The sequence below is a fragment of the Myodes glareolus genome, chromosome 21, assembly GCF_982192425.1.
Source record: "Myodes glareolus chromosome 21, mMyoGla1.1, whole genome shotgun sequence".
NCBI lineage: Eukaryota > Metazoa > Chordata > Mammalia > Rodentia > Cricetidae > Myodes > Myodes glareolus.
The window spans coordinates 18649419-18671652 of record NC_142046.1 but is presented as its reverse complement, the minus strand read 5'-3'; the positions used below and the strand labels follow the sequence as shown (position 1 = coordinate 18671652).

General features: G+C 51.5%; 2 protein-coding genes across 3 annotated transcripts in view; both read left to right on the top strand.

Moving 5' to 3' along the window:
• Positions 1-11877, top strand: part of Adamts13 (ADAM metallopeptidase with thrombospondin type 1 motif 13) — a 32578-nt gene extending 20701 nt beyond the window's left edge. The window contains exons 21-29 of one of the 2 annotated variants that reach the window (XM_087899826.1): positions 629-749; positions 3583-3712; positions 4971-5153; positions 6331-6535; positions 7250-7562; positions 8245-8391; positions 8687-8863; positions 10713-10897; positions 11457-11877. In XM_087899826.1, coding sequence (XP_087755952.1) covers positions 629-749; positions 3583-3712; positions 4971-5153; positions 6331-6535; positions 7250-7562; positions 8245-8391; positions 8687-8863; positions 10713-10897; positions 11457-11648 — 1653 coding nt within the window. In that variant the 3' untranslated portion in view covers positions 11649-11877. The remainder of the gene's footprint in view (positions 1-628; positions 750-3582; positions 3713-4970; positions 5154-6330; positions 6536-7249; positions 7563-8244; positions 8392-8686; positions 8864-10712; positions 10898-11456) is intronic. The other variant, XM_087899827.1, reaches the window with a different exon arrangement.
• Positions 11878-12188: 311 nt separating this feature from the next.
• Cacfd1 (calcium channel flower domain containing 1) lies at positions 12189-21996 on the top strand. The gene is made up of 5 exons (XM_048431830.3): positions 12189-12371; positions 15190-15262; positions 16500-16625; positions 19552-19659; positions 20066-21996. The coding sequence occupies exons 1-5, from the start codon at positions 12254-12256 to the stop codon at positions 20154-20156; spliced, it is 516 nt and encodes a 171-aa protein (XP_048287787.1). The 5' UTR covers positions 12189-12253; the 3' UTR covers positions 20157-21996.
• Positions 21997-22234: the final 238 nt, after the last annotated feature.

Sequence of the window (22234 nt, the reverse complement as noted above, 5' to 3'; positions counted from 1 at the left end):
AGTATCTGAGAGGGGATCATTTTGAACCAAACCCAGGGCCTTCAACATGCTAGGCAAACACTCTACTACTGAGCTATATCCCTGGTCCTTTTCTTCATCTATTTTAAATTTTGAGACAGTGTCTCACTAAATTGCTCAAGTTGGTCTTGAACTGTCTATAGCCCACACAGCCACTGAGCTTCCAATCCTCCTGCCCAGGCCTCCTGAGTTGTAGGGATCACAGGCACAGCAAACAAAGAATTCATCCAGTTGCTATGCGAGTAATTCTTCTATCTTTTGCCCATCACCCAGGCTGATGATGTTGCTCTCAGGCTGAAAGGCCCTGGATTCTTATGGGCTAGGGACTGCAGGGCCAAGCATGCTTACAAATCCACTCCTGATCCTTAGTTTCCAGCCCCATCCCACAGAAAACACTTGGAATGATAAGGACCCTGCACAGGCCAAAGTGAGGCACACAGTGAGGGCTTTACCCGGACATGACATAAACCTCTCTAGAGAACAGAAGCGGGAGATCCCTGGTGTGTCTGTAATATTCCCTCTTGCCTCCCAAAATGGAGAGGAGCTGGGGAGCTGGGAGCTCAGAGGGAGAGGTGAAATGCCACACTCACCTGCTCATTGCTTTCTTTAGCCAGACACCGTGTCTCTGGGAGAGGAGGCTTCAACCACTACGGGCAGTGACAAGCCAGGAGCTCAGGCAGTGCATGTGTGGACTCCTATGAGGGGGCTGTGTTCCACCTCTTGTGGGCGAGGTGAGACTCGAGTCACGGAACCTCTCTTACTTCTTATCTACTAACCTGCCTAGACCAGTGCTGAAGGAGGGCTACCAAGAAAGACAAACTATGTGACTATGGCACTCAGTAAGTCCTCTAAATGTGTTTCATGCCTGACTGAAAGAGAAAGATAAATTCTAGAAAGACTGGCACCCAAGAGTGTGTCCCTTAAGTCCTACAGAGCTGTGCGCAACCCAACCACCAAAGTTGAAAGCTGTTAAAGGTACATTTAAATGAAAGGTGTTGTTCTAAAACTAAACCTCAGTCATACAGTTTTACCAATAAAGACTCAGGAGTCAGATGCTAGGGTGGAAACCTGCTCACTCAGAGAGGCCGAGGAGCAGTCAGTTGACCTTCTTCCTAGCCAATGTCCCAGAAAAGAGAGTTTCTCTTCAGCTGTCCCAAACCAGAAAGACTACCAAACTCAAAGTCCCTCCCTACTACTTCCTGCGCATGTCTCTATCTGCTCTTCTGACTCCCTCTTACTCTCTACGGCTATTTCCTGTCAACTAGTTGCTGACTCTACCTCTTGACCCGAGGCTGATTTTATTTAATTAGCACAATCTCAGCGTTCATCGTGTGATCAAGTATCCCACAAGAAAAAAGTGTTCTGTCTTTCCTGTTGTGGAAAACGCCCACATACTCCTTAGCCATGTAAAAATATTTATTTGTGTTTATGTTCCTGTGTATATGTCTGTGCATCATGTATGTGCAGCCATGAAGGTTCAAAGAAGCATCAGATTCCCTCCAACTGGAGTTACAGATGACTCTAAGCTGCCGGGTGGGGGCGCCAGGGACCAAGCCCATGTCCACTGCAAGAGCAGTAAGCGCTCTTAACCACTGAACCATCTCACCAGCCCCAACCAGTAATGTTTTAAATGTCTCACTCAGTGGCATTCATATCCACCGTGTTATGAAGCCACCATCACCATCCATTCAGAACATTTCACCCTTCCAAACTAGACCCTGTCTTCATTAAACACCAGTACCCACCACCTTCCAGCCCCTGATCTTCCACATTTTAGTTTCATTCTCTGTGAATTTGACTCTCACAGCCCTCAGCTATGTGGAATGCGTCGTTCTGTGACTGGCTTCTGTTACCTAGGTTCATACATGCTGTAATGGTGTCAGAATTTCTTCTTGGCCCCAAAGAGTATTCCACTGTAGAGCTGGACTGTGTTGTTTCTGTCACCTGTGCGTGGACGGACACCTGCTAGCAGCCTCCCTTCCGCTTTTGTTGGCACAACTGCTCTGGACATGCGCCTATGTCCCACAGTCTGATTCTTGGTTCTTCTGGTGAGCACAGGAAGAGGGATTGCAAAGTCATGTTGCCAAGCCATGCTTAAGTTTTGCAGACCCCTCTGCACTGCTTTTTGGAGTGGATTTTTTTTTTGTTTTTGGAATGGAATTTTACATCCCTATCAGCAGGGCACAGGGTTCCAGTTTCTTCACATCTTTATTAATATTTGCTGTTTCCTGAGTTTTCAATAGCCATTCTATGGGACTGAGAAGGGTGTGAGCAGACACACAGTGTCCTGAAACAACCCTAACCACTTGCTTACCCAAACACATCTGTTTAGAACTGACCAGAAAGAGATTCCTCAGGGATGGATGGGGAAAACCAACCCTAACAGTACTTTTTTGATGGACACAGCAGGATCTCAGGTAGTTCAGGCTGCTGTCTAACTATGTAGTCAAGGATGACTTGGAATTCCTTCCTGCCTCCATCTCTTGAGTGTTGGGATTGTAGACTTGTGCCAGCATGCATAGTACTTATTTATTAGATGTCTAATTATGTGTGTTTTTGTGTGTGTGTGCAAGGGTTTGTGCACATGAGTGTAGGTGCAGCAGAGGCCGGAGGAGGACATCAGAACCCCTGGGGCTGGAGTGACAGGCTGCTATGAGTTGCCTGACTTGGGTTCTGAGGATTAAACGTGGGTCCTCTGAAAGAGCATAGTGAGCTCTTAACCACAGACCGCTCTCCTCTCCTGTCTACATATACAGTTTTTGTGCAGTGCTAGGGATTGAATCCAGGCCTTTGTGCATGACAGGCAAGCACTCTACCCTGGCCCTCAAAAGATACTCTTAAAAAAAAAACTTCTTCCTTTTGGTTTGCTTATTTTTTTTTTTTGGTTTCCTTCCTTCCTTCTTACCTTCCTTCCTTCCTACCTTCCTTCCTTCCTTCTTTCTTTCCTTCCTTCCTTTTCTTTCTTTTTTTTCTCCTTTTTTTTCCAGACAGGATTTCCCTGTGTAACCTTGGCTGTCCTGGGACTAGCTCTGTAGACCAGGCTAGCCTCAAGCTCACAGAGCTCTACCTGCCTCTGCCTTGCAGGTGCTGTGATTAAAGGTGTGTGCCACCACTGCCTGGCTTTATTTATTCTTATTCTTCCACTTTTTCACACATACACACGTGTATATATGTTATTTTTTCTATAGCAAGTCCCCCTCCTACTTTTATATATTTTTGTTTGTTTATTTGTGGCCATCACATTTAAGTAGGATTGCTTACATGAGCACGGGTAGAGGCCAAGAGACAATGTTACAGCAATGGCTAATGTGCTTCAATAACAACAGCAGCTCCGGGCAGCAGGCATCTCACTCCCTTCATTATGCAATCTCTATAAGTGATTCTGCTAGGTAGATACCGTTATATGGAAACCAGAGGATCAGAGAGGTTAAATCAGTTGTCCAGGTGCACACAGCTGGTAAGTCTCAGATGGACCTTGGCTTTGGAGCTGACCAGAGAACAAATGCTGTGGTCCTCGACAAGCTGGCCTACTGGGTCAACAGCATCCCTACTCCTCCCGGGCAGGTCTGATGGAGCTGCATTTCCTGTGCATGGATTCTGTCCTCAAGATGCCTGTCCAGGAAGAGCTATGCGACTTGGCCAGCAAGCCTTTGAGTCGGTGGGAGGTCTGCCAGGCTGGCCCATGTCCTGCTAGGTGAGCTGGGAATGGAGTGCAGGGAAAGAAGTCTGACCCCGGGGTTGGTCTCCTATGAAGCCTTGGAATTGTCCTTCGGGTGGGAGGCACAAGTCTTGGCACCATGCCCAGGGACCTGTGGAGGGGGATGGGTGCCAGTGCCTGTTCATTGTATGCAGCTGGACCATGGCTGCCCTGTATCTCTACCTCACTCAAAGTGCTGGCCAGTAGCTAGGCCATCCCCCTTCAAGGACTGCAACCCTGAGTCCTGTCCTGCTAACCTAACCTGTCCCTGAGTACCTTGCCTGGGAGATGGGCAGTCCTGGATCTGCATTCAGCTCTGCCACCACCCCCAGATGATGGACATTTGTGGGGTCTCTGATAGTAATAATGCAGGCACATTTTTTTTAAAAAATCTATTTATTTAATTTTTTGTGAGACAGGATCTCACTGTGTGGCCCTGGCTGGCCTAGAATTTGCTGTGTAGACCAGGCTGGCCTAGAACTCACAGAGATCTACTTACCTTTACCTCAAAGGTGTATTCCCCCACTCATGTCCACTTTTTCTTTTTTTAATACTGGGGTCTTGTACTTCTAAACAAGCACTCTATCACTGAGCTATATTCCCAGCTCCCCCTTTACTTTTATATCAAGACATGGTCTCACTAAGCTACGCACTAACTTCATTATGTATCTCAGGTAGGCCTTTAACTTATGACCCTTCTGCCTGAGCTTCCCAAGGCTTGTGTGACCTGGCCCATTCAACCACATATGTTGATGGAACAGTGATTCATTGCACGCTCTTTACTGAACACCTGCTATGCCCAGGTGCTATCTGCATCCAGAGGGCACAGCAATGACAAAGGAGAAAGATGTCCTGGCCCTCCTGAAACAGACACTGGGGGTGATGGACCATGAATGAGACCGTGTGATGAACAGTGTTTGGGGCAACAGAGTCAACCGTGGTGGCTAGGAAAGTTGGCATGGCTGATGGCAGGTTCCGGGGTGAGGCTGGTGCTAGGATTTCCATTACAGACAGCCACCTTTGCAGGTTCCTTATGGTACCCCAAATTTTCCCCTCCTGCCTTTTAGATCCAACCTCTGTTTGCCCTAGGCTTCCCCTTCTGTGAAGTGGGTTGGTTTGAATACTCTGCCCACTGTCCTGAGCCTCCTGGAGGAGCAAAAGCTCTCCATGCCCTTTCCAACCTATTTCTTCCCATTGGAGAAATGAGGGGAAGGTATGTGGCCCTTTGGGTTCCGCTAACTTCAACTTTTCCCAGGTGGCGTCATAAGCTGGCAGCCTGTAGTGTGAGCTGTGGAGGAGGGCTCGCACGGAGAATCCTGTACTGTGCCCAGGCTCATGGAGAGGATAACGATGAAGAGATCCTGCCTGATACCCAGTGCCAGGGGTTGCCTCGTCCCGAGTCCCACGAGACCTGCAGCCCGGAGCCCTGTCCTCCCAGGTGAAGGTGGGGTATAGTGTGGGAGGGGTATGCCCAGTGCACAGACTCCAGGCAGGACTCCTGGAGATTGCAAGGCACAGTAATAGCTCAGACACTGCAGACAACAGGGCTGCTTGGTAGACCAAGCTGGATGTGGGAGCTGAGGTTCAAGTACAATGGCTGGTGGGTTGTCAGTTCTACAGGCACAGCTGTGGGAAAGCCTGCAGGCTCTGTGTATGGGGAAGGCAGGGATACCATTCCCTGCAGAAATGGAAGAGCTACTACCACAGCCTGTCAGGTTTTCTTTTCATCAGGTATATGCAAAGATTTAAAATTTTATAGCTTAGAAATTACCTGATACCCAAAGCACATGTATCTTATCCTTTGTTTTTGCTAAACAGTCTGTATGCCTGTATTTTTCTTGCATGTTATATTTACAAATGATCTATGGTTTGGTTTTATTGTTGTTGTTTTTTATAAGACAGTGTCTTATGTAGACCAGGCTAGCCTCAAATTCTCTATGTAGCTAAAGAAAACTTCGTATTCTTGAGCCTCAGGCCTTCACTTCCCAAGTGCTGGGATTGTAGGCATGTGCCACCACACCCAGCTAAATCTTTCTTTCTTTGTCTTTTAAATGGGAACAGCGTGCACACATGAACTCTGGTTACCACTGGGATGTTGTGTGGCCACTGTAATGAGCACCGATCTGTCTGTGGTCTCTCTTCTTTCTAGGGCCCTAGTTTCTCAGCCAGGCATGATTCTGCCTCAAAGAGCACATGGACAACTTAAGTTTAATGGTCACTACTAGGGACATTTGCTATTGGCTCCTAGTGGGCAGAAGCTGGTCATGCCTGTATGCAGGGCGCAGGACAGGCCCCCCCCCAGGACAAAGGGCCATGCAGGGTTAGATGCCACTGGTGGCAAGGTGTAGGCCACATGCCCCTGAGGTGGGGTTTTGGTGTGGCTCATACCATTGCCCTGGGTCCCAGGGTCCCAGAGCAGTACTGGGCCAGCCAATGACATGGGCAACATTGTAGTTCATGAGGTCAGTGGAAACCCACGGCCAGCTAGGCATTTCAGTGGCCAGGGAATGTGTGCAGACAATTGTTGAGGGAACGGGGGGTTCTTCAAGAGTCCCCCACAAGTGACCTAGCCTTCACAAAGCCCCAGCTGTCATTGGGGTCTGCTCTTCCTGCAGATGGAAAATCCTGTCCCTTGGCCCGTGCTCAGCCAGCTGCGGCCTTGGCACTGCCACACGAACGGTGGCTTGCATGCAGCTTGACCAAGGCCATGACAGTGAGGTGGATGAAACTTTCTGCAAGGCTCTGGTGCGGCCCCAGGCCAGAGTCCCCTGCCTTATTACTGACTGTGCCTACCGGTGGCACATCAGCACCTGGACAGAGGTAAGGGCAGTCTGATACCAGGAGTTCTAGCTGGAGCTAAGCAAGGCATCCACAAGGGGTCTGTGCATGAGGGGGCCTGTGGTGCTGATTCATTATGACCCTACTGTGGTGCATACTGAGCCAGGGACACAGCAAGGCATGGAGACCCCCAGCTGGGCTGAGAGAAGCCTGGCATCGGCAGATACTGGGAGCCTCACTACCAGAGACCAGTGTTATCTTGTGACAAGCACCAGAAAATCACCAGAGAGATCAGGGTTGGTCCCCCTGGGAGGAGCTCACTCATGGTGGCAGACAGCACAGACAGAACAGACAGGATAAACTGCAGCCCTTGGGGGCCTGCTCCCCACCTCACCTGACCTTGGTCGGAAGTCGGAAGGAATCTGGACATCAGGTAAAGAAAGGAACTGCAGGAGGGCAGGACAAACATGTACTTTAGGGTCAAATGAGCTATAGGTAGAGAAGGTCACCCAGGACCCCTCTTTACGGCTCTGAGGGACAAAGAGGCTGAGACAGTGATAGCTGGACCCTGAGACCAAAATCTCAGGTCTTGTACACACATGAGGCCCCACAAAAGCATCTCTTTAGCTCTAATTTCCTCATCTGTACAGCAGAGACACCTGCCATTTACCAGGATATGAAGGGGTGACATCACATCACATTGTCCTGTGGTCTCTCTGAGAGGGTCACCATGATCTTCCCCCTCTTTCCTGACAGTGCTCTGTCTCCTGTGGGGATGGCATCCAGCGCCGGCATGATACCTGCCTTGGACTCCAGGCCCAAGTGCCTGTGCCAGCCAGCTTCTGCCAGCACCTACCCAAGCCAGTGACAGTGAGAGGCTGCTGGGCTGGACCCTGTGCAGGGCAGGAGATCCCCAGCTCACTGGCCCACAAGGAAGCTACTCTTCCCAGCCAGACGCAGGCGGCTGTTACTGTTGCTTCTCTGGAGTGGTCCCAGACCCAAGCCCAAGGCCACACCCTCTTTCCAGTCTCCCAGTCTCTGGGGATCCAGGAAAACCTGGAAGAGTATGGTTAGGTTTCTTCCTGCCTCCTGTTGGGGAGGTTGACATCTTGACCGGGCATGCCTGGGCAAGCGCTCAGGCACTAGACCATGTGCCACTGGGTCCGGGGCCTCCTTTGCTTTTCATGTTTGAATGTGTACGCTTGTGTTTATGTGTACATAGGTGCAGGTAGGTGTGTGTGTGTAGGCCAGAGGACAACCTTGGGTGTCATTCCTCAGGAGCTGTCTATCTTGTTTTAGACAGGGTCTCTCATTGGCTTGGAGCTTACCCAAGTAGGTTAGGCTGGCCGGCTGAGCCCCAGGGATCAACCTGTCTCTGCCTCCTCAGTGCTGGGACTAAATGTGCACCTTTATACCCGCCCTTTAAAATGTATGTTCTGGGGGTTGGACTCTGGTCCTCATGCTTTCAAGAAAGCACTTTACTGACTAAGCCATCTCTCCAGTTCAGAGGTCACACTTTTACTTCTGTCCCCTTCAAGTAACCTGAAGGTTGCAGGGTCAGGGGCTCAGATTCGTGTAGCCCCAAGCCCACACAGCACACTGCCTCCGTTCCCCTGAAGCACACAGAAGTGGCCTAGTGCCCGGCATGGTGACTGGTGCTCTGACTCACAGCCCCCTCCTCACCCTTTGCCAGCCCTCACTTTCAGCCCTGCTCTGCTCTGGTCGCCTCACTTCCCTCTCGCCCTCTGTAGGTGCCTGTGGAAGGCAGTACCTGGAACCCACGGGAACAATTGACCTGCGAGGTCAAGGGCAGGTAGACTGTGTGGTGGCCATTGGGCGGCCTCTAGGTGAAGTGGTGACCGTCCAAATCCTCGAGAGCACCCTCAAGTGTAGTGCAGGTACATCCAGAGGCAGGTGGGCAACTGCTGAGCTTGGGGCCCTGTGGCACAATTCCAGCACATCCCATTTTTTGGCAGGATATCCCTGTTTGGCATTTTTAAGGCTGTCTCATGACTGGCACGTGGGGATGTCCCTTTATAAGGCAGGAAACTAGGGGGATGAGAGCTTTGGTGACATGCCCCCTATGTAGCCACATTAGCCTGTAAGAGAGAGAGTGGTGGTTTGAACTCAGCCCTGAGCCATTGTTGCTGACTTGAGTGGGGTGCTGGTTTCTCACTCTCCTGCCCTTTCTAGGGGAGCTGTTGCTGCTTTGGGGCAGGTTCACATGGAGAAAGATATGCTGGAAGATGTCTGGCATGACTTTTAGCACCAAAACCAACACATTGGTGGTGAGGCAGCATCGTGTGCAGCCAGGACGGGGAGTACTGCTACGGTATTGGAGCCAGCCTGCCCCAGGGACCTTCTACAGAGGTATGCCAGGTGCCTGGGCCTCCTGCCTTCTCACTGGGGAGCTAGGCTGTGTTGCTGTGGCAGGGCATTTTTTCTTTCCTTTTAAAAAAAGGTTTATTTGTTTATTATATATACAATGTTCTGCCTGTATATATATACATATATTTGGATGTTGGACAAGGGCACCAGATCTTATTAGATGGTATGAGCTACGATGTGGCTGCTGGGAATTGATCTCAGGACCCCTGGAAGAACAGCCCATGCTCTTAACTTCTGAGCTATCTCTCCAGCCAACGCACAGAGCATTTCCAACAGGGTCATGGGCAGGCCAAGAGAGAGCTGGTCAAGCTGGAAACTGGGAGCAGGTGATGTCTTCCGAAAGGTCAGGATGGGGTTCCTCTGTGGCCATGAAGCTGGATAGATGGAATTGATATGGTCCACGTCCTTATTCCATCCCTCAGGCCACTGCCCCATTCCCCCGACCTTGGTTCTCAACGCTTACAAGGTCCTCTCAGGTCGGCGAGCCACTTTCCCTCAGCCTGCTTTCTGTGACTTATACGTGCTCGCTAGCACCCACAGAAAGATGCTCGCACTACATACTGCTCAGACAGAGGGCATCGCACCGATTTCTGCTTTACCCAGAGCCCAAACAGTGTCCTCGGAGAGCCCTCTTGATCTCCTTAGAGGTCTGATGTAGAAGCCCAAGGTGACTGAAGATGTCTTTTACCTTGCCAATTCTAGATGTTTCCGCATGGCCCAAGCCGCATCTGAAAGTGGTACAACAGGGCATGGCCTCTGCAAAAGCTTAGTGTGACTGTGTCACCCTTTCCCACAGCTGCCACCAGCAGTAAGCTGTGCTAGTGGCTAAGGGCACAGGTGCTGGGTTCCTCCTGGGTTGACTTCCTTCTCAGTGCCTCTCACTTCTCACATGCAGACAATCTGTCTTACAGGAAGCTTAGGTGCAGGCAAGTGGGGTTCACCAACTACCGATGATAGCTGTGGACAGCATAACTGAAGCCCAACTTTTCTGCCAGTTTTGTATTTTAAGTACTTTGGAGTATAAGTTCATTGAATCCTTTTTTTTTTTTTTTTAAATGTATAATGTTCTGTCTGCATGTATGCCTGCAGGCCAGAAGAGGGCACCAGATCTCATTATAGATGGTTGTGAGCCACCATGTGGTTGCTGGCTCAGGACCTCTGGAAGAGCAGTCAATGCTCTAAACCTCTGAGCCATCTCTCCAGTCCCCATTGAATCCTCTTTTAAAATTCCCTGCCTAAAGCATGCCACTGTTCCCTCCTCCTCACAGCAGAGAGAACCAAAGCTTGGAGTCTTTCCGTCCCTTCAATTTATTATAATTTATTATTAGTATTATGATTGTGTGTGTGTGATGCATGTGTGTGGGCATGCACATGGCATGGTGTGGGTGTGGAGGACAGAGGCAATTCCATGGAGTCGATTTTCTCCTTTTGTCTTTATGTGAGTTCCTAGGACTGAGCTCAGGTTGTCAGGCTTGTGTGGCAAGAACCAAGATTTTTACCCACTGAGCTATCTCCTTTCCCTTTAAGGGAAAGCTCTCCTTTCCCTTAAAAAAATTGTTTTGTGTGTGTTGTTGGGCAGGGGGCGGTGTCAGAGGTTCTTTCCCACCGTGAGGGTCCTACCAATCAGACTCAAGCTGTCAGGCTTGCACAAAGCACTTCGCCTGTGGAGCCATCCTCACCTCCCCTTTCCAGATCACTGCCTGATGCTCGAAGTGGTCTGAATGAAGGCTCAGCAGCTGTTGGGGGAGGGAGTCTGCTAGGGACCACCCTGGAATCTTTAGTCTCCCTCTGGAGGTCCACAGCCAGCCAATCCGCTTGTTCTTGCCTGTAGAATGTGACAGGCAGCTCTTTGGACCTCGGGGTGAAATTGTGAGCCCCCAACGGAGCCCAGACGGGAGGAATGCAAGGAGCTGCCGGCTCTTCATCAGTGTGGCCCCACAGGCCCGCATTGCTATCCGTGCCCTGGCCAGTGACATAGGCACTGCCTCTGAGAGGATCAATGCCAACTATGTCTCGGTGAGGTCACCAGGATGGGGACAGAAATGGGGTGACTTTTAATATGCTTCTGGAGAGCTGTCTCTAGGAAGGAGAACGGAGATGCTGGGTTTAGGGAACCCTTTCAGTTTATTTCTCACCCCAAAGTTCAAAATTACTTGAAAGAACGGGAAAGAGGGTTTCCTCCACACTAACTCACCAGCAAATGCTTGCTACTCCACCTACAAGAACCAAGAGGGAAAACCTTCCTGGGGGTAGACTGCCTGTTGATCAGGGAGGAAGCATCATGTTCAGGCCTGGTAATTTTTTTTTTCCAGAAGAGCATAGGTAGGGTTGTGGATTTGTGTGCTCTACAAGATATCAGATCACCCCATAATCAGGCCTGGGCACGATTCCAGCTCTGGCTCCTGGCTGTGTATCCTAGGGGAGCAGCCCAAGCCTCTGAACTGCAGTTAGAACAGCATGTCCCTCATGGAGGGGGGGCTCCTGTGAGAATCAAACATGGTTCTGAGTAGCCAGGAGTCTATAAATTTAGATAATGGTCACTCATGGTTTCTACCGGCTACTTGCTTCTCCCCAGATCAGAGATATCCACAGCCTGAGGACCACAACATTTTGGGGGCAGCAGGCACTCTTTTGGGAGTCTGAAGGCAGCGAGGCTGAACTGGAGTTTAGTCCTGGTTTCCTGGAGGCTCATACCAGCCTCCAGGGTCAGTACTGGACCATCCCACCAAGGACACGGGAACAGGACAACAGTTTGACTCTGTCCTGACCAACCGCCAGAAAGTTCTCTCCAACCGCCAGAAAGGGAGGCAACTCTCCACTTAAGTGACCAGCCCTGGAGAGTGCAACACTAGCCTCTTGAGAGGTTCTAACGCCTGCCAGCCCTGGGGAATCTCTTTTAGGGGCTTTTCCAGGTGCAGAAGGGCTGGGGCTGGGAGGTGGAGATCGGGAAATGCAGTCCCAGCCCCAGTTGCTAATAAAGGATACAGGAAACCTGACTGGCGTTTTCCTTCCATAACCTGTCCCAGCAGGGCTTGAAAGCTCATTCTACTGCAAGGTGGGGTTTCCTGGCCATTTGAGTAGGGCCTTCGCCACTTCTAAACGACGTCTTCCAATGTTGGGACTCAAAAAGGCCAGTCCGAATCCTGCGTACCTGCTGGGTTTCGGCGACAAGGAGAGTCTAACGACTGTAAACACGCCCCTTATGCTAATATACGCCTGTCCCCCCCCCCCCCCCGCCCTCCGCCTACTACAGGCCTGCGGGTCCGCCCCTATGCTAATCTCTGCCTCTCCCACAAGGCCGTGCGCGGGTGGACACGTCCCTTTGTGCGTGCCTGGGGCTGCGCACAGCCTAGAGCGTAGCGTCCCAGCACTATGAGCGGCTCGGGCGCAGCCGGGGCGGCCACGGGCCCTGCCCCGCCGGCGCAGGAGGAGGGCATGACATGGTGGTACCGCTGGCTGTGCCGCCTGGCGGGCGTGCTGGGGGCCGTGTGTGAGTACCGCGGCCGGGGGAGCGGGCGTCCCGGGGTTGCCATGGCTCCTGGCCTCGGGCCTGTGTTCTGCCACCCGAAGTGCGGTGGCCAGAGGCCGAGCTGACCTGGCCTTGTCCAGAGGAGCCGAGACTCAGAGGACGCGCGTCTCTCTTTTTCCTGGTCCTTCTCGGCCTGGCGATGCTTACCTGGGCTGGGGTGGGACTGCCGAATTCTCAGCCTTTGGGCAAAGCTTGTTCATAAGTGGGGGCGGGGGCAGGTCGCCACAGGCTAGCAAGTTTGCTTGAGAGTCTGACGGTGCCGGGGGCGGGGGGGGGGGGGGGTGTAGATGGCCCTAAAGGATGGCTGGGCAGGGGTTGCGGGAGAGGCAGCTCATTGGTTTCTCACTGTCCATTTAGACCCCCGCTCTTCAGCTGTTCACACTCCTAATGCTTCTCACCGGCACGGAATCTTCCACACCAATCCGTGGTTCACACCCCCTGAGCTTAGGTCCCAGAGAGCTCTAAAAGGATAAAAGAGAAAGGCAGGTCTGCCTCTTATGTGCAGCTGTGTTGCTGGCCTTCCAAACCAGACCTTTGAACGGAATGTGTTTCCTAAATCCTGCCTGTCCCTTTCATTGTGAATTCCTAGAAGCGCAGGGGGAATACTGGTCTCAGGAAAGGGAGGTCCGAGGATCCCATTGCCTACCTGGTACAGGAGCCGAAACTGTGTGGGTAGGGCAGACCCATCTGCTTTCTTGCCTGAAGGAGTAACTAGGAGCCCCATCTATTCAGAGGCTCCCGCTAGAAGTTCAGGCGGATCGGGTGGGGTTAGTTGTGTGCTGCCCTGGCAAGGCAGTTCCAGAGGAAATTTGCTGAGGTTGAATTCAAATCCTCTCCAGTGCAGTTAGCTATTTCAAGGTGGTGTTAAGGGGATGCAGGAGCAAGGAAGATCCTGACCATGACTTACGTGCTACCGCCCTCCCTCCATCTTGGTGATCCCATCAGTGACCCTGGTGACTTCTAGATTGACTTTGGAAATCCCACCCAATCTTGTGCTTCCTAAAGTGGGTGTCTATGCTACTCCAGAAGGTCTCCCCCAACGCAGCCCTCCTTCTGGGTTGAACCATAGTTGAAATCTTAGGGGAAACCCGTGGCACTAACTTCAACTGTCCCCTGAGCCTACAGATTTGGGGGGAGGGGCAAAGTGGTATTTGCTTTAGAAATTCAGTAGGGGGTTTCGACAAGAGCTGTGTCTTAGCCAGTCACTTTTGGCATAGGGCTGCCTTCTCTTAGAGTGAAGGGCCTTGGCGGGCTTTATTCTGGTCCCAAAGGCATCTGTAGACAGTAGCGATAAAGAAGAGAGGATTGCGTAGTGACATCCGCCTTTTATGGAGGACGTAGTAGTAGCAGTCCAAGTGGATGTATCTGAGTCCTTGGTTGTCAGAGGACTTTCGTTTCTCTGCATTGTGACCTGGTCCTCCCCAAAGCTGTCTGTGTAGGACAGCTTGGGTGAAGTGGAGCCACAGATGGAATGCTGATGCCAGCAGTGTAGGCCCCTCAGGCGAGACCAGGCCCACTCCACACAGGCAGGAGGTACGTAGTCCCTCACTTTTGTGTCCCCAGGAGCTTTGCGGCCAGAGCCACACATGGTGAGTGCTGCCTTGGGTTCTTTATTAGAGAAGGAGGTTTTATGGCATAGGAGCTGGGCCACTTAGTTCCATTCTCCTGCATCAGCTTCCATTTACATAGTGTAACACAGGAAAGAGGAAAACGGTGGAATTCCAGGCCCAGTGGAGGGATCAGGTGCCATAGGCCTGCTGCAAGTTTAATGAGTTGGTTGCTAATTGCAGCCTCAGAGGGCCAACACTCTGCCCCTCCCTGGCGACAATCTGGGCTTGTGTCCTACCAAGCTGGGCAACTCCCAGGAATGTCCTCAGAGGCTCCCAGAATTCCTGGTGAGGGACTTCCTGGTGAAGCCAGCTGCAGGCTGTGAGTGGGTGTGGCAGACTGTATCCCTGAGGTGCTGACAGAGAAGAGCCTCAGGCTCCACACTGAAGTCAAGTTCTATGATGGGGACGAAGAGGACACATTGTCCTTGCATGGCGTCTTGCTGTTCTAGAATTGGGACACAGCATGGCCATGTGTAGGAGAGAAAATGAGCTTAGGGGGCTACGTGCCCAGGATGGATCACTTGGCTGGTGTTTTAGATGTGGAGCTGTCATTTGGATCTTACCTGATGCCCATCAGTGTATCATGAGAAGCATCCCTATCCTGACCCAAATTCAAGCCGTAGCCAGACATAGTGGCACGTGCCTGTAATCCCAGCCCCCAGGAGGCTGAGGAAGCAGGATAGTGTATCTTGGGCTACAGAGCAGGACTCTGTCTCAACAGGAGGAAAAACCCCAAAACAAAACCCTAATTAAGCAAGCCTAAACAACAACAAACAAGCTCAACTAAATCTGAGTAGAATTTTCCAGTTCAGAGGGCTTTTTGAGCAGCCTAGTTTGTGATTGGTGGCCCTTGCTAAGGTTTTTGTTGAGAGCAGAACAGGCCTGACCTCTTGAGCGGGGGTTTGATAAGAGCTGGGAACCAAGAGCTGGCCTATCAGAGCCTTAGGTTTGAGAAGGGCGTTGCCTTTACCATCCCTCCAAGTGTGAAAGTAGCTGGATTTGAGGTTCAGGAACAGGCTTACTGAGTCTTACTCTTAGCTGTCTCAGGTGAGGGTGGGTGGCTGAGGGAAGCCCTACTATTGAGCATGTTCTCAGTGTCTGCCCAGACAGCCTTCTGCCGTGTCTGCCACATACTCCGCTAACTCCTGCCCATGTCATTTGCTTTGAAGCCTGTGCCATCTCTGGACTCTTCAACTGTGTCACCATCCACCCTCTGAATATTGCAGCTGGCGTGTGGATGATGTGAGTAGCTGGGAATGGCCCGCCCCAGTGGGGCTTGAGGTCTGGGATGCAGGTCTTATCCCCCGCCCTGCTCCCACCAGTGATGGGCCAGGGGGACAGCCGGCTGAGCCCTTATCTACCCCGCTCAACACTGTAGACTCCTCATCCACTGCAATGGGATCTTCCCTCTCGGAGCTCCAGAGCCATGGTGTGTAAGGTCAGAGTTGGGGGTCTAAGAGGGAGAGAAGAGGGTGGTCGACCAGCCGTGAGGCGGTGAGCAGGGCTAGTTAGGGGGGCAGATGCAGATGTAACTGGTGGCTATAGCATCCACTGGTGCGCTCCTTATCACCCTCTTCCTGGCAGCTGCATCCCAGGAGGGGGCGCCAGAGAGAGGGCTGCTCAAGGCGCAGGGGAAGCATTAGCATTTGTTAGTGCCTACACAGTCATTTGGGGCAGGGTACAGGTCCTGCCTTAGGCCTAGGCCACGGTGATTTCGGTCTTGTGGTAATGTGTGTAGAGGCCTGTGCTGGCCCAAGGTGGTGAGGATGGGAACTGTAGAGCTTGTGTACAGATTGGCAGAATAGTGAGCTGATATTTGGAAGACAAGCAGCCACGGTGGGTAGGCAGTGGTCAAGAATTACAAGAGCTATGTCAACAGCACTTTCTTCCAAATGTGGTCTGGTCATGACCATTACCCACCAATGGAAGCCAAGGCCTTCAGCACCAGCAGCTTAGCTGCTCCCAGCAACTGGGCAAGGATTGAAGCCACCTGAGAAGAAGCTCCCAGCATGGACTGCTCACTGCCCTGCCTCGATCTGCCTGACCCACAGGCAGATCTCATAGGCCTCAGGCTATGAGCGGTCCTCAGTGACTGGGGGCAGCCTGCCCTCAGTGGCAGTGTTGGTGACTATGATAATACTCCTAGCAGCTGGCACTATGGCTAAGTTCTGTGGATGAATATGCTCCTGGCTCAAGAAAACATCAAGGCAAGGGACTGAGTTCATTTCACAGTTGGAAGGATAAGGAGATCAGATACCAGGCTCTTCCTCCAGCATGCTTGGGCAGTTAAGGATGCTACTACAGCAGTGGGATGAGGTGGGGGCGTTGAACTGCTTGACAGAAACAGGTACTTTGTAGCATCTAGGTGCTTACTTCTGAGGGCCTGTGGGAGAGTGGTGTTCCTTGAACCACTGGCATGAAGGCTTTTGCAGCCCCAGGTTGTCAACTGTCATTGTCCTTTTTGCCTTTGCCCCTGCAGCATGAATGCCTTCGTCCTGCTGTTGTGCGAGGCACCCTTCTGCTGCCAGTTCGTGGAGTTTGCAAACACAGTAGCTGAGAAGGTGGACCGGCTGCGCTCCTGGCAGAAGGCTGTGTTCTACTGCGGGTGAGGGGCTGTTGGGCAGGACCTATGGCATGGCTCCCCAAACTCTTACTGACTAAAGCAGGTATTGGAGAGGTGGGCGGGGCAGGAACAGGTAGAGGCCTTTCTTTCCTGCAGGAGTTTCACTGGATAGCTGTGGACACAGCCACTGGCCCACCCAGTAACAGCTGCTAAAGAGCGGGACCCAGTGTTTGCCTGCCGGAGCTCAGCTGGCAGCTATGGCCACACAAGTGTTCTAAGATCTGTGGTGCTTGCAGCAGTGTGTGTGTGTGTGTATGTGTGTGCGTGTGTGTGTGTGTGTGTGTGTGCGCGAGTGTGGGGAGAGGGGGCAGGGAAGCAGCTGGGAGTTGCCAGGTAGGTCATAGTAGATCTGTGTGGGCATTATGCAGCCTTGAAAGGAGTGTGACCAACCTAGAAGTTCAGACATGAGATTGAAGAACAGAAAACACCATTTTCCTCTAAATACGTTTTCTCCTTTTGGTTCTGACAAGTGTCATAAGACTGCACCACTTCCGAGATAAATTGAATACACAGAAGCTTAAGAGAAGGGCTTTTTTTTTTTTTTTTTTTTCATGAGAGGCCCAGCTAGGCAGTGATATTTATCACAATTTATCTTTACGATCAGGTTAGACCAAAGCTTGGTGAAGGCTCAGCGGCTTCGGCAGTGAGAATATACAATGAGTGTGTGCTTGCTGGCGGTTTTCTGTTATGTCTAAATCTAAAGGGATCGTAGGATCACAAAGTTCTAATCAGGCTAGCATGATGTTCTTTGGTTTGTGTGTGTATGCACTCACGCACACACACACACGCACACACACACGCATGCATACCTATATGTAGGTGCACATGTGTGCGGATTTTTCTCAGTCACTTTTCTCTTGTTTTTAAGGATAGGGTTACTCACTGAACCTGGAGCTCACAAATTTGGCTCGACTGCCTGTCTCTACCTCACCAGCCCTGAATACTTGGGTTTTTATGGGGATCCAAGCAGGGCCTCATGCACATGCAGCAGGCACTTTACCAACTAAGCTGTCTCCTCACCCCTTCGGTTTTTTCCCCACCCTTTGTATTTGAGACCTGGCTGACCTTGAACTCACAGAGATTCATCTGTCTCTGCCTCCTGAGTGCTGGAATTAAAGGCGTGAGTCAGCGTACCTGGCTTTCTTTGAGTTTTTAAGATGTGTTGTCATGATGTTCACAGTAGTATGTTTAGCAAAAGTCATTTGTAAAGTAGAAAATGGTCACTCCAGACCTCACTACCTATTGTGTTTCCCCAGTCAATCCAGACACTTTTGAAGCTCATCTTTAACATGGTTATGACTGCTAAACATGCTTATAAAGGTTGAACCTGCTTTTTTGACTTGCTGTAGTATTCATATTCAGTGTCATCACAAAGACTATGACCTTCCTTTTAATGTTAAACACATTTATTCAGCTGGACATAGTGCCTTTGTTTTAGTTTGTTAGCTGATGTCAGTCAAGTCTGGTGAACATCTGTCTGCCAAAACTACCATGATGACATCCTTAGGAGATGTTTCCAGGTGTGAAATTACCAGGCCAAAGGCTATGGTCATTCAAAAGATCTTAACATATGTGACTCAGTTTCTTTCCCAAGAGGCTATCTGGGTGTCCCCCCTCCCCCACAGTGCTACTTTAATGTTTATATTTATTGTCTAGGAAGTAAAATACCCTCCTGTATATTCTCATTCATTTTCTTTCTCAAAAGGTTTCTGGTCTCTGGTCCTGTTCTTTTGAGAGCTTTAATGTTTGACTTTGCAGGCTGTGTGTTTTCAGTATTAAAGACCTCAGATTCCTATGCTATGTTTCCCATTCTGGTTTTTCCAGCCTGTTTGCCTTTAGTGTTAATGGTTTTCCTCGTGTGATCTTTTTCCTCGAAAAAGTGGAGTCAAACCTGAGATAAACTATTATTTTATTATAGAAAACCCTGAACTTAAGACGGGTTTCCGTTTTGATAAAACAGATATCCTCTTGAAAACATGGTAGCACACCTCACCTAGCAAACGCAGCTGTTACCAAGCTTCACCATGCTTCAAGCCCTGACACTGGGCATTGTGACTTGGTATGGTGCCTCATAAGGTGGCTTGGGACTCAGAACTCTAACCAATGTCTGCTGAGTACCGCAAGCACAACCATGGATGGACCGTAGTCAACTATAGTCAAGGACCCTCCACACTTTGAAGCACTTCTGCTATAATGAAATCTACACCGGAAGTTCAAGGAGTGAAGTTGGCTTTGAGTGTGTGTCATCTTCCTGCTCCGGGTGCCTCCTCTCCAGAAGTGGCTGGACTGAGGACTGGGCTGTAGGCTCCAGAACCTTCCTGAGTCAGCCTGTCTGGGACTCACCTCCTGTTGGAAAATCCCATCCCTCAAGCCTGATCTGCGGAGTCCTAGGTGGAATGGACCCACCACCAGGTGGTGCCAGCCTGCTACTGAAGCCCCAGCTAGAGCTGCACTGAGAGTGTTCTCCTGGGCATGAACGGGGTTTGGGGGTCAGGGTGGGGTGGGATGGTGGTGCTTGTTGAGGTACAGCTAGCCCAGGATTGCTGTACTGATGAGAGTGTTCATTCAGTGTGAGGTGGGTGTGGGATAAGTGGCCAGCAGTCCTCACCTGACATCAGGATCTCAGGTTTGACCCCACTATATAGTGGAGATGGAGCCTTGAGAAGCTAACTTGGTCACAGGACTGTACGGATGGACCATACCCCCATCCTCTGGCCCCAGCCTCTCTGTTCTAATGAACAGCAGGGTCATATACCCAGCTGTTTGTTATTTAACCATTTGTGGGTCACAGATCTTGCCATGAAGACCTGATATGGTTCTAAATTCTGCTTCCAGAAGGGATATTTGAGGACCTCACAGGGCCAACACATGGGGTGGGAGTGCACCCTTGACCTCTGTTCTCTCCTAGGATGGCCATCGTTCCCATCGTCATGAGCCTGACCCTGACCACGCTGCTGGGCAACGCCATCGCCTTTGCCACCGGGGTGCTGTACGGACTATCTGCCCTGGGCAAAAAGTGCGTCTGCAGCCCAACCCCAGGGTGGGGCCTCCTTTGCTGCCCCTGCTACCCCATCTCAAGTGGGAAAGGTCTGGGTGGAACCCTCTGTCTAGTTATGCACAGTGGCCATAAGTGACTTACCTGTGCTCTTAGGAACAGAGTCAAGAACTCAGGGGATAATGTAGGTGGCCCCTCTTGCCTGGCTTGCACTCCGTCAGGTATGCACCAGACACTAGCCAACTGCCACCTCCCCCCTTCTGCTTTGTCAGTACCAGGACCATGTGCCCCTCTCAGAGGAGCAAGGCCTCTGTCCCTTTGACGGTGACCTCTGGGGAAACACGTCTACAGGTCCTATCTGGGTTGCAGCCTGGGAGTTGGCAGTGGGAGGGCTGGGCCCATGGAACAGCTTCTTTTCTCCCCCTAGGGGTGATGCCATTTCTTACGCTCGGATCCAGCAGCAGAGGCAGCAGGCAGATGAGGAGAAGCTGGCTGAGACTCTGGAGGGAGAGCTGTGAGGTGGCCCAGGGTGGTCTACCCTCATTGCCCACTGCCACTGGGTTCTGTGTGAGGTCTGGAGAAGGCGGAGCCCCAAGTCTGTAAAGTGGCCTGGGAGAGGAGGCCCTGCGAGTCATCATGCCTCAGGTCGTCTTGTGCCCACCCCGTTCTCTGGACCTACTCAGCCTGGAGCTCCTGCCCCACTGGTCCTGAAAACCTGGGCCATAGGGTACGACGGGATGAACTCACTCCTCAGCCTATGGTGCAGATTCCTGCGCTGCTCACCCTTCCCAGACCTAAGGCTGGTCACCCAGGCTCCTGCCACTTCAGGTCCGAGCTTGCTGGCAGTTGAGGCTTCACCTCTGTCCCATGCACCTGTCCTCAGAGCAGAGGATGAATACAGCAGTGTCCTGAGGCCAGCGACTGTTGCCAGGAGCAGGAGAGATGGCTGGTCTTTTTGAGAATCTACAGTGCTCCCAGGATGCAGCTTCCTGGCCAGAAGAGCAGCCTTGGCAGTGGCCAGAGGGCTGGGTGGAAGTCCCCTGGTGCCTTGGACAAGCTATTCCAGACACCTTGTTGTTCCATCTCCCATGGGCCTTACCTTGACCTCCAGGTCCTGCCCCTCCCCCAGCTCAGGCTTTGGTGCTAGGAAGTGTGTGTGTGTGTGTGTGTGTGTGTGTGTGCTGTGCGCTGGGGGCGTGTACTCCTGCTAATATGCAGTGAGAGCCTCTTTATCAGTGATGGCAGGCTCACTGTTTGTAGGGATTGACCTCAGGTATTCCTCCCAACCTGCCCCTGGCATCCTGTAGCCTTTGAAGCGCTGAGCAGAGACTAAAGTCACCTCTCACACAGAGCTGGCCCTGCCTCAGGTACTAGACCTTGGTGAGTAAACCTGCATGGCTAGGGTATGGAGAGCGAGTCTGGAATTAGTCCTCCTGCACATACCCTGGTTGTCCCCCATCCTGCACTGCTATCTTTTCCTACTGTCCTGTGATGTTGGCACTAGTGGCTGCTTAGGTGGGTGGGACCTTAGACATTAGGCACATGTTGGTGGTCTGACTGAAGATGGCATGAGAGATGCTAAGCCCTGCCTCCCTCCTGCACTAGGACTTCAGCTGGGCCTGCTCCATGGGACCCAGCCTAGGAGTTGCTGAGTCTCTAGGGAATCTTTAGCTCAACAGTTTTTGGAGCCAGGAATAGTGGGCATTCTATTTTGGATAGAGAGGCTCTTTGATATGTGGGCTCTGTTCGTTTCTCAGAGAGCCTGGCCACACTGAACCCCAGAGTAGCAGAGATGTCACAGTGTAGCTGGCTTGGCGGGACATGTGTCTTCAAGGTTTATCTAAGGCTATTTTTCTCAAGCCAGGAATGGGCTTCAAGGGCTCTGTGTATGTATGTTGGGGTGTGTCAGGGCCCATGTTCACAGTAAGACCTGTCTACCTCCCAGGAGGAGCAAAGGCCCTACCTGCCCCTCTAGTTACTTGTATTGGCATAAGATTCAGGTCACTTCTGCCCAGGCCTTCTGCCCCTGGTATTGAAATTCAATGGTTACATCTGTGGTTAAGATTGGACCCCAATAAGAAAATTGATTTTGTACTGGGAAAGCATGGGGTGGGGTGTAAAGGTAGAGAGATGGATACAGACCAGAGTGGGACATTTACATCCTGAGGTTCCTGAATTACGGTGGCTCTGGAGCCCATTGCTTTGCTTCTGAGCACTCACAGGCACTCTCTAGCCCAGACTAGGCCCCCCTATTGCCTGTGTCTGGCTGTCTTCTGTGGCTCCCTTTGCCACCCACCCCCTGGTTTGTTTGTTGGTTAGCTTACATTTGGAGTAAAGCAAAGCTATAGTTGGTCTGCACAGTCTGTCTGTCACCTTCTGTCTTCAGTGCCTGGGACTGGCAGGGAGACCCTGTCTACGCCTGCTGGGCTGAGCCTGGCCCGAGCCTGCTCACAGGGTCTGAGTAGCCTGTCTGTAAAGGGTAAGCTGGCATTCAACCCCATGGTGGCTGCTGCTTTCTCTGCACTATGATCACGTCCAGAGTGCCCTGGCAGTCTGGGCTGAGTTGGAGGGTAGCCTGGCTGCGGGGGTAGGGAGC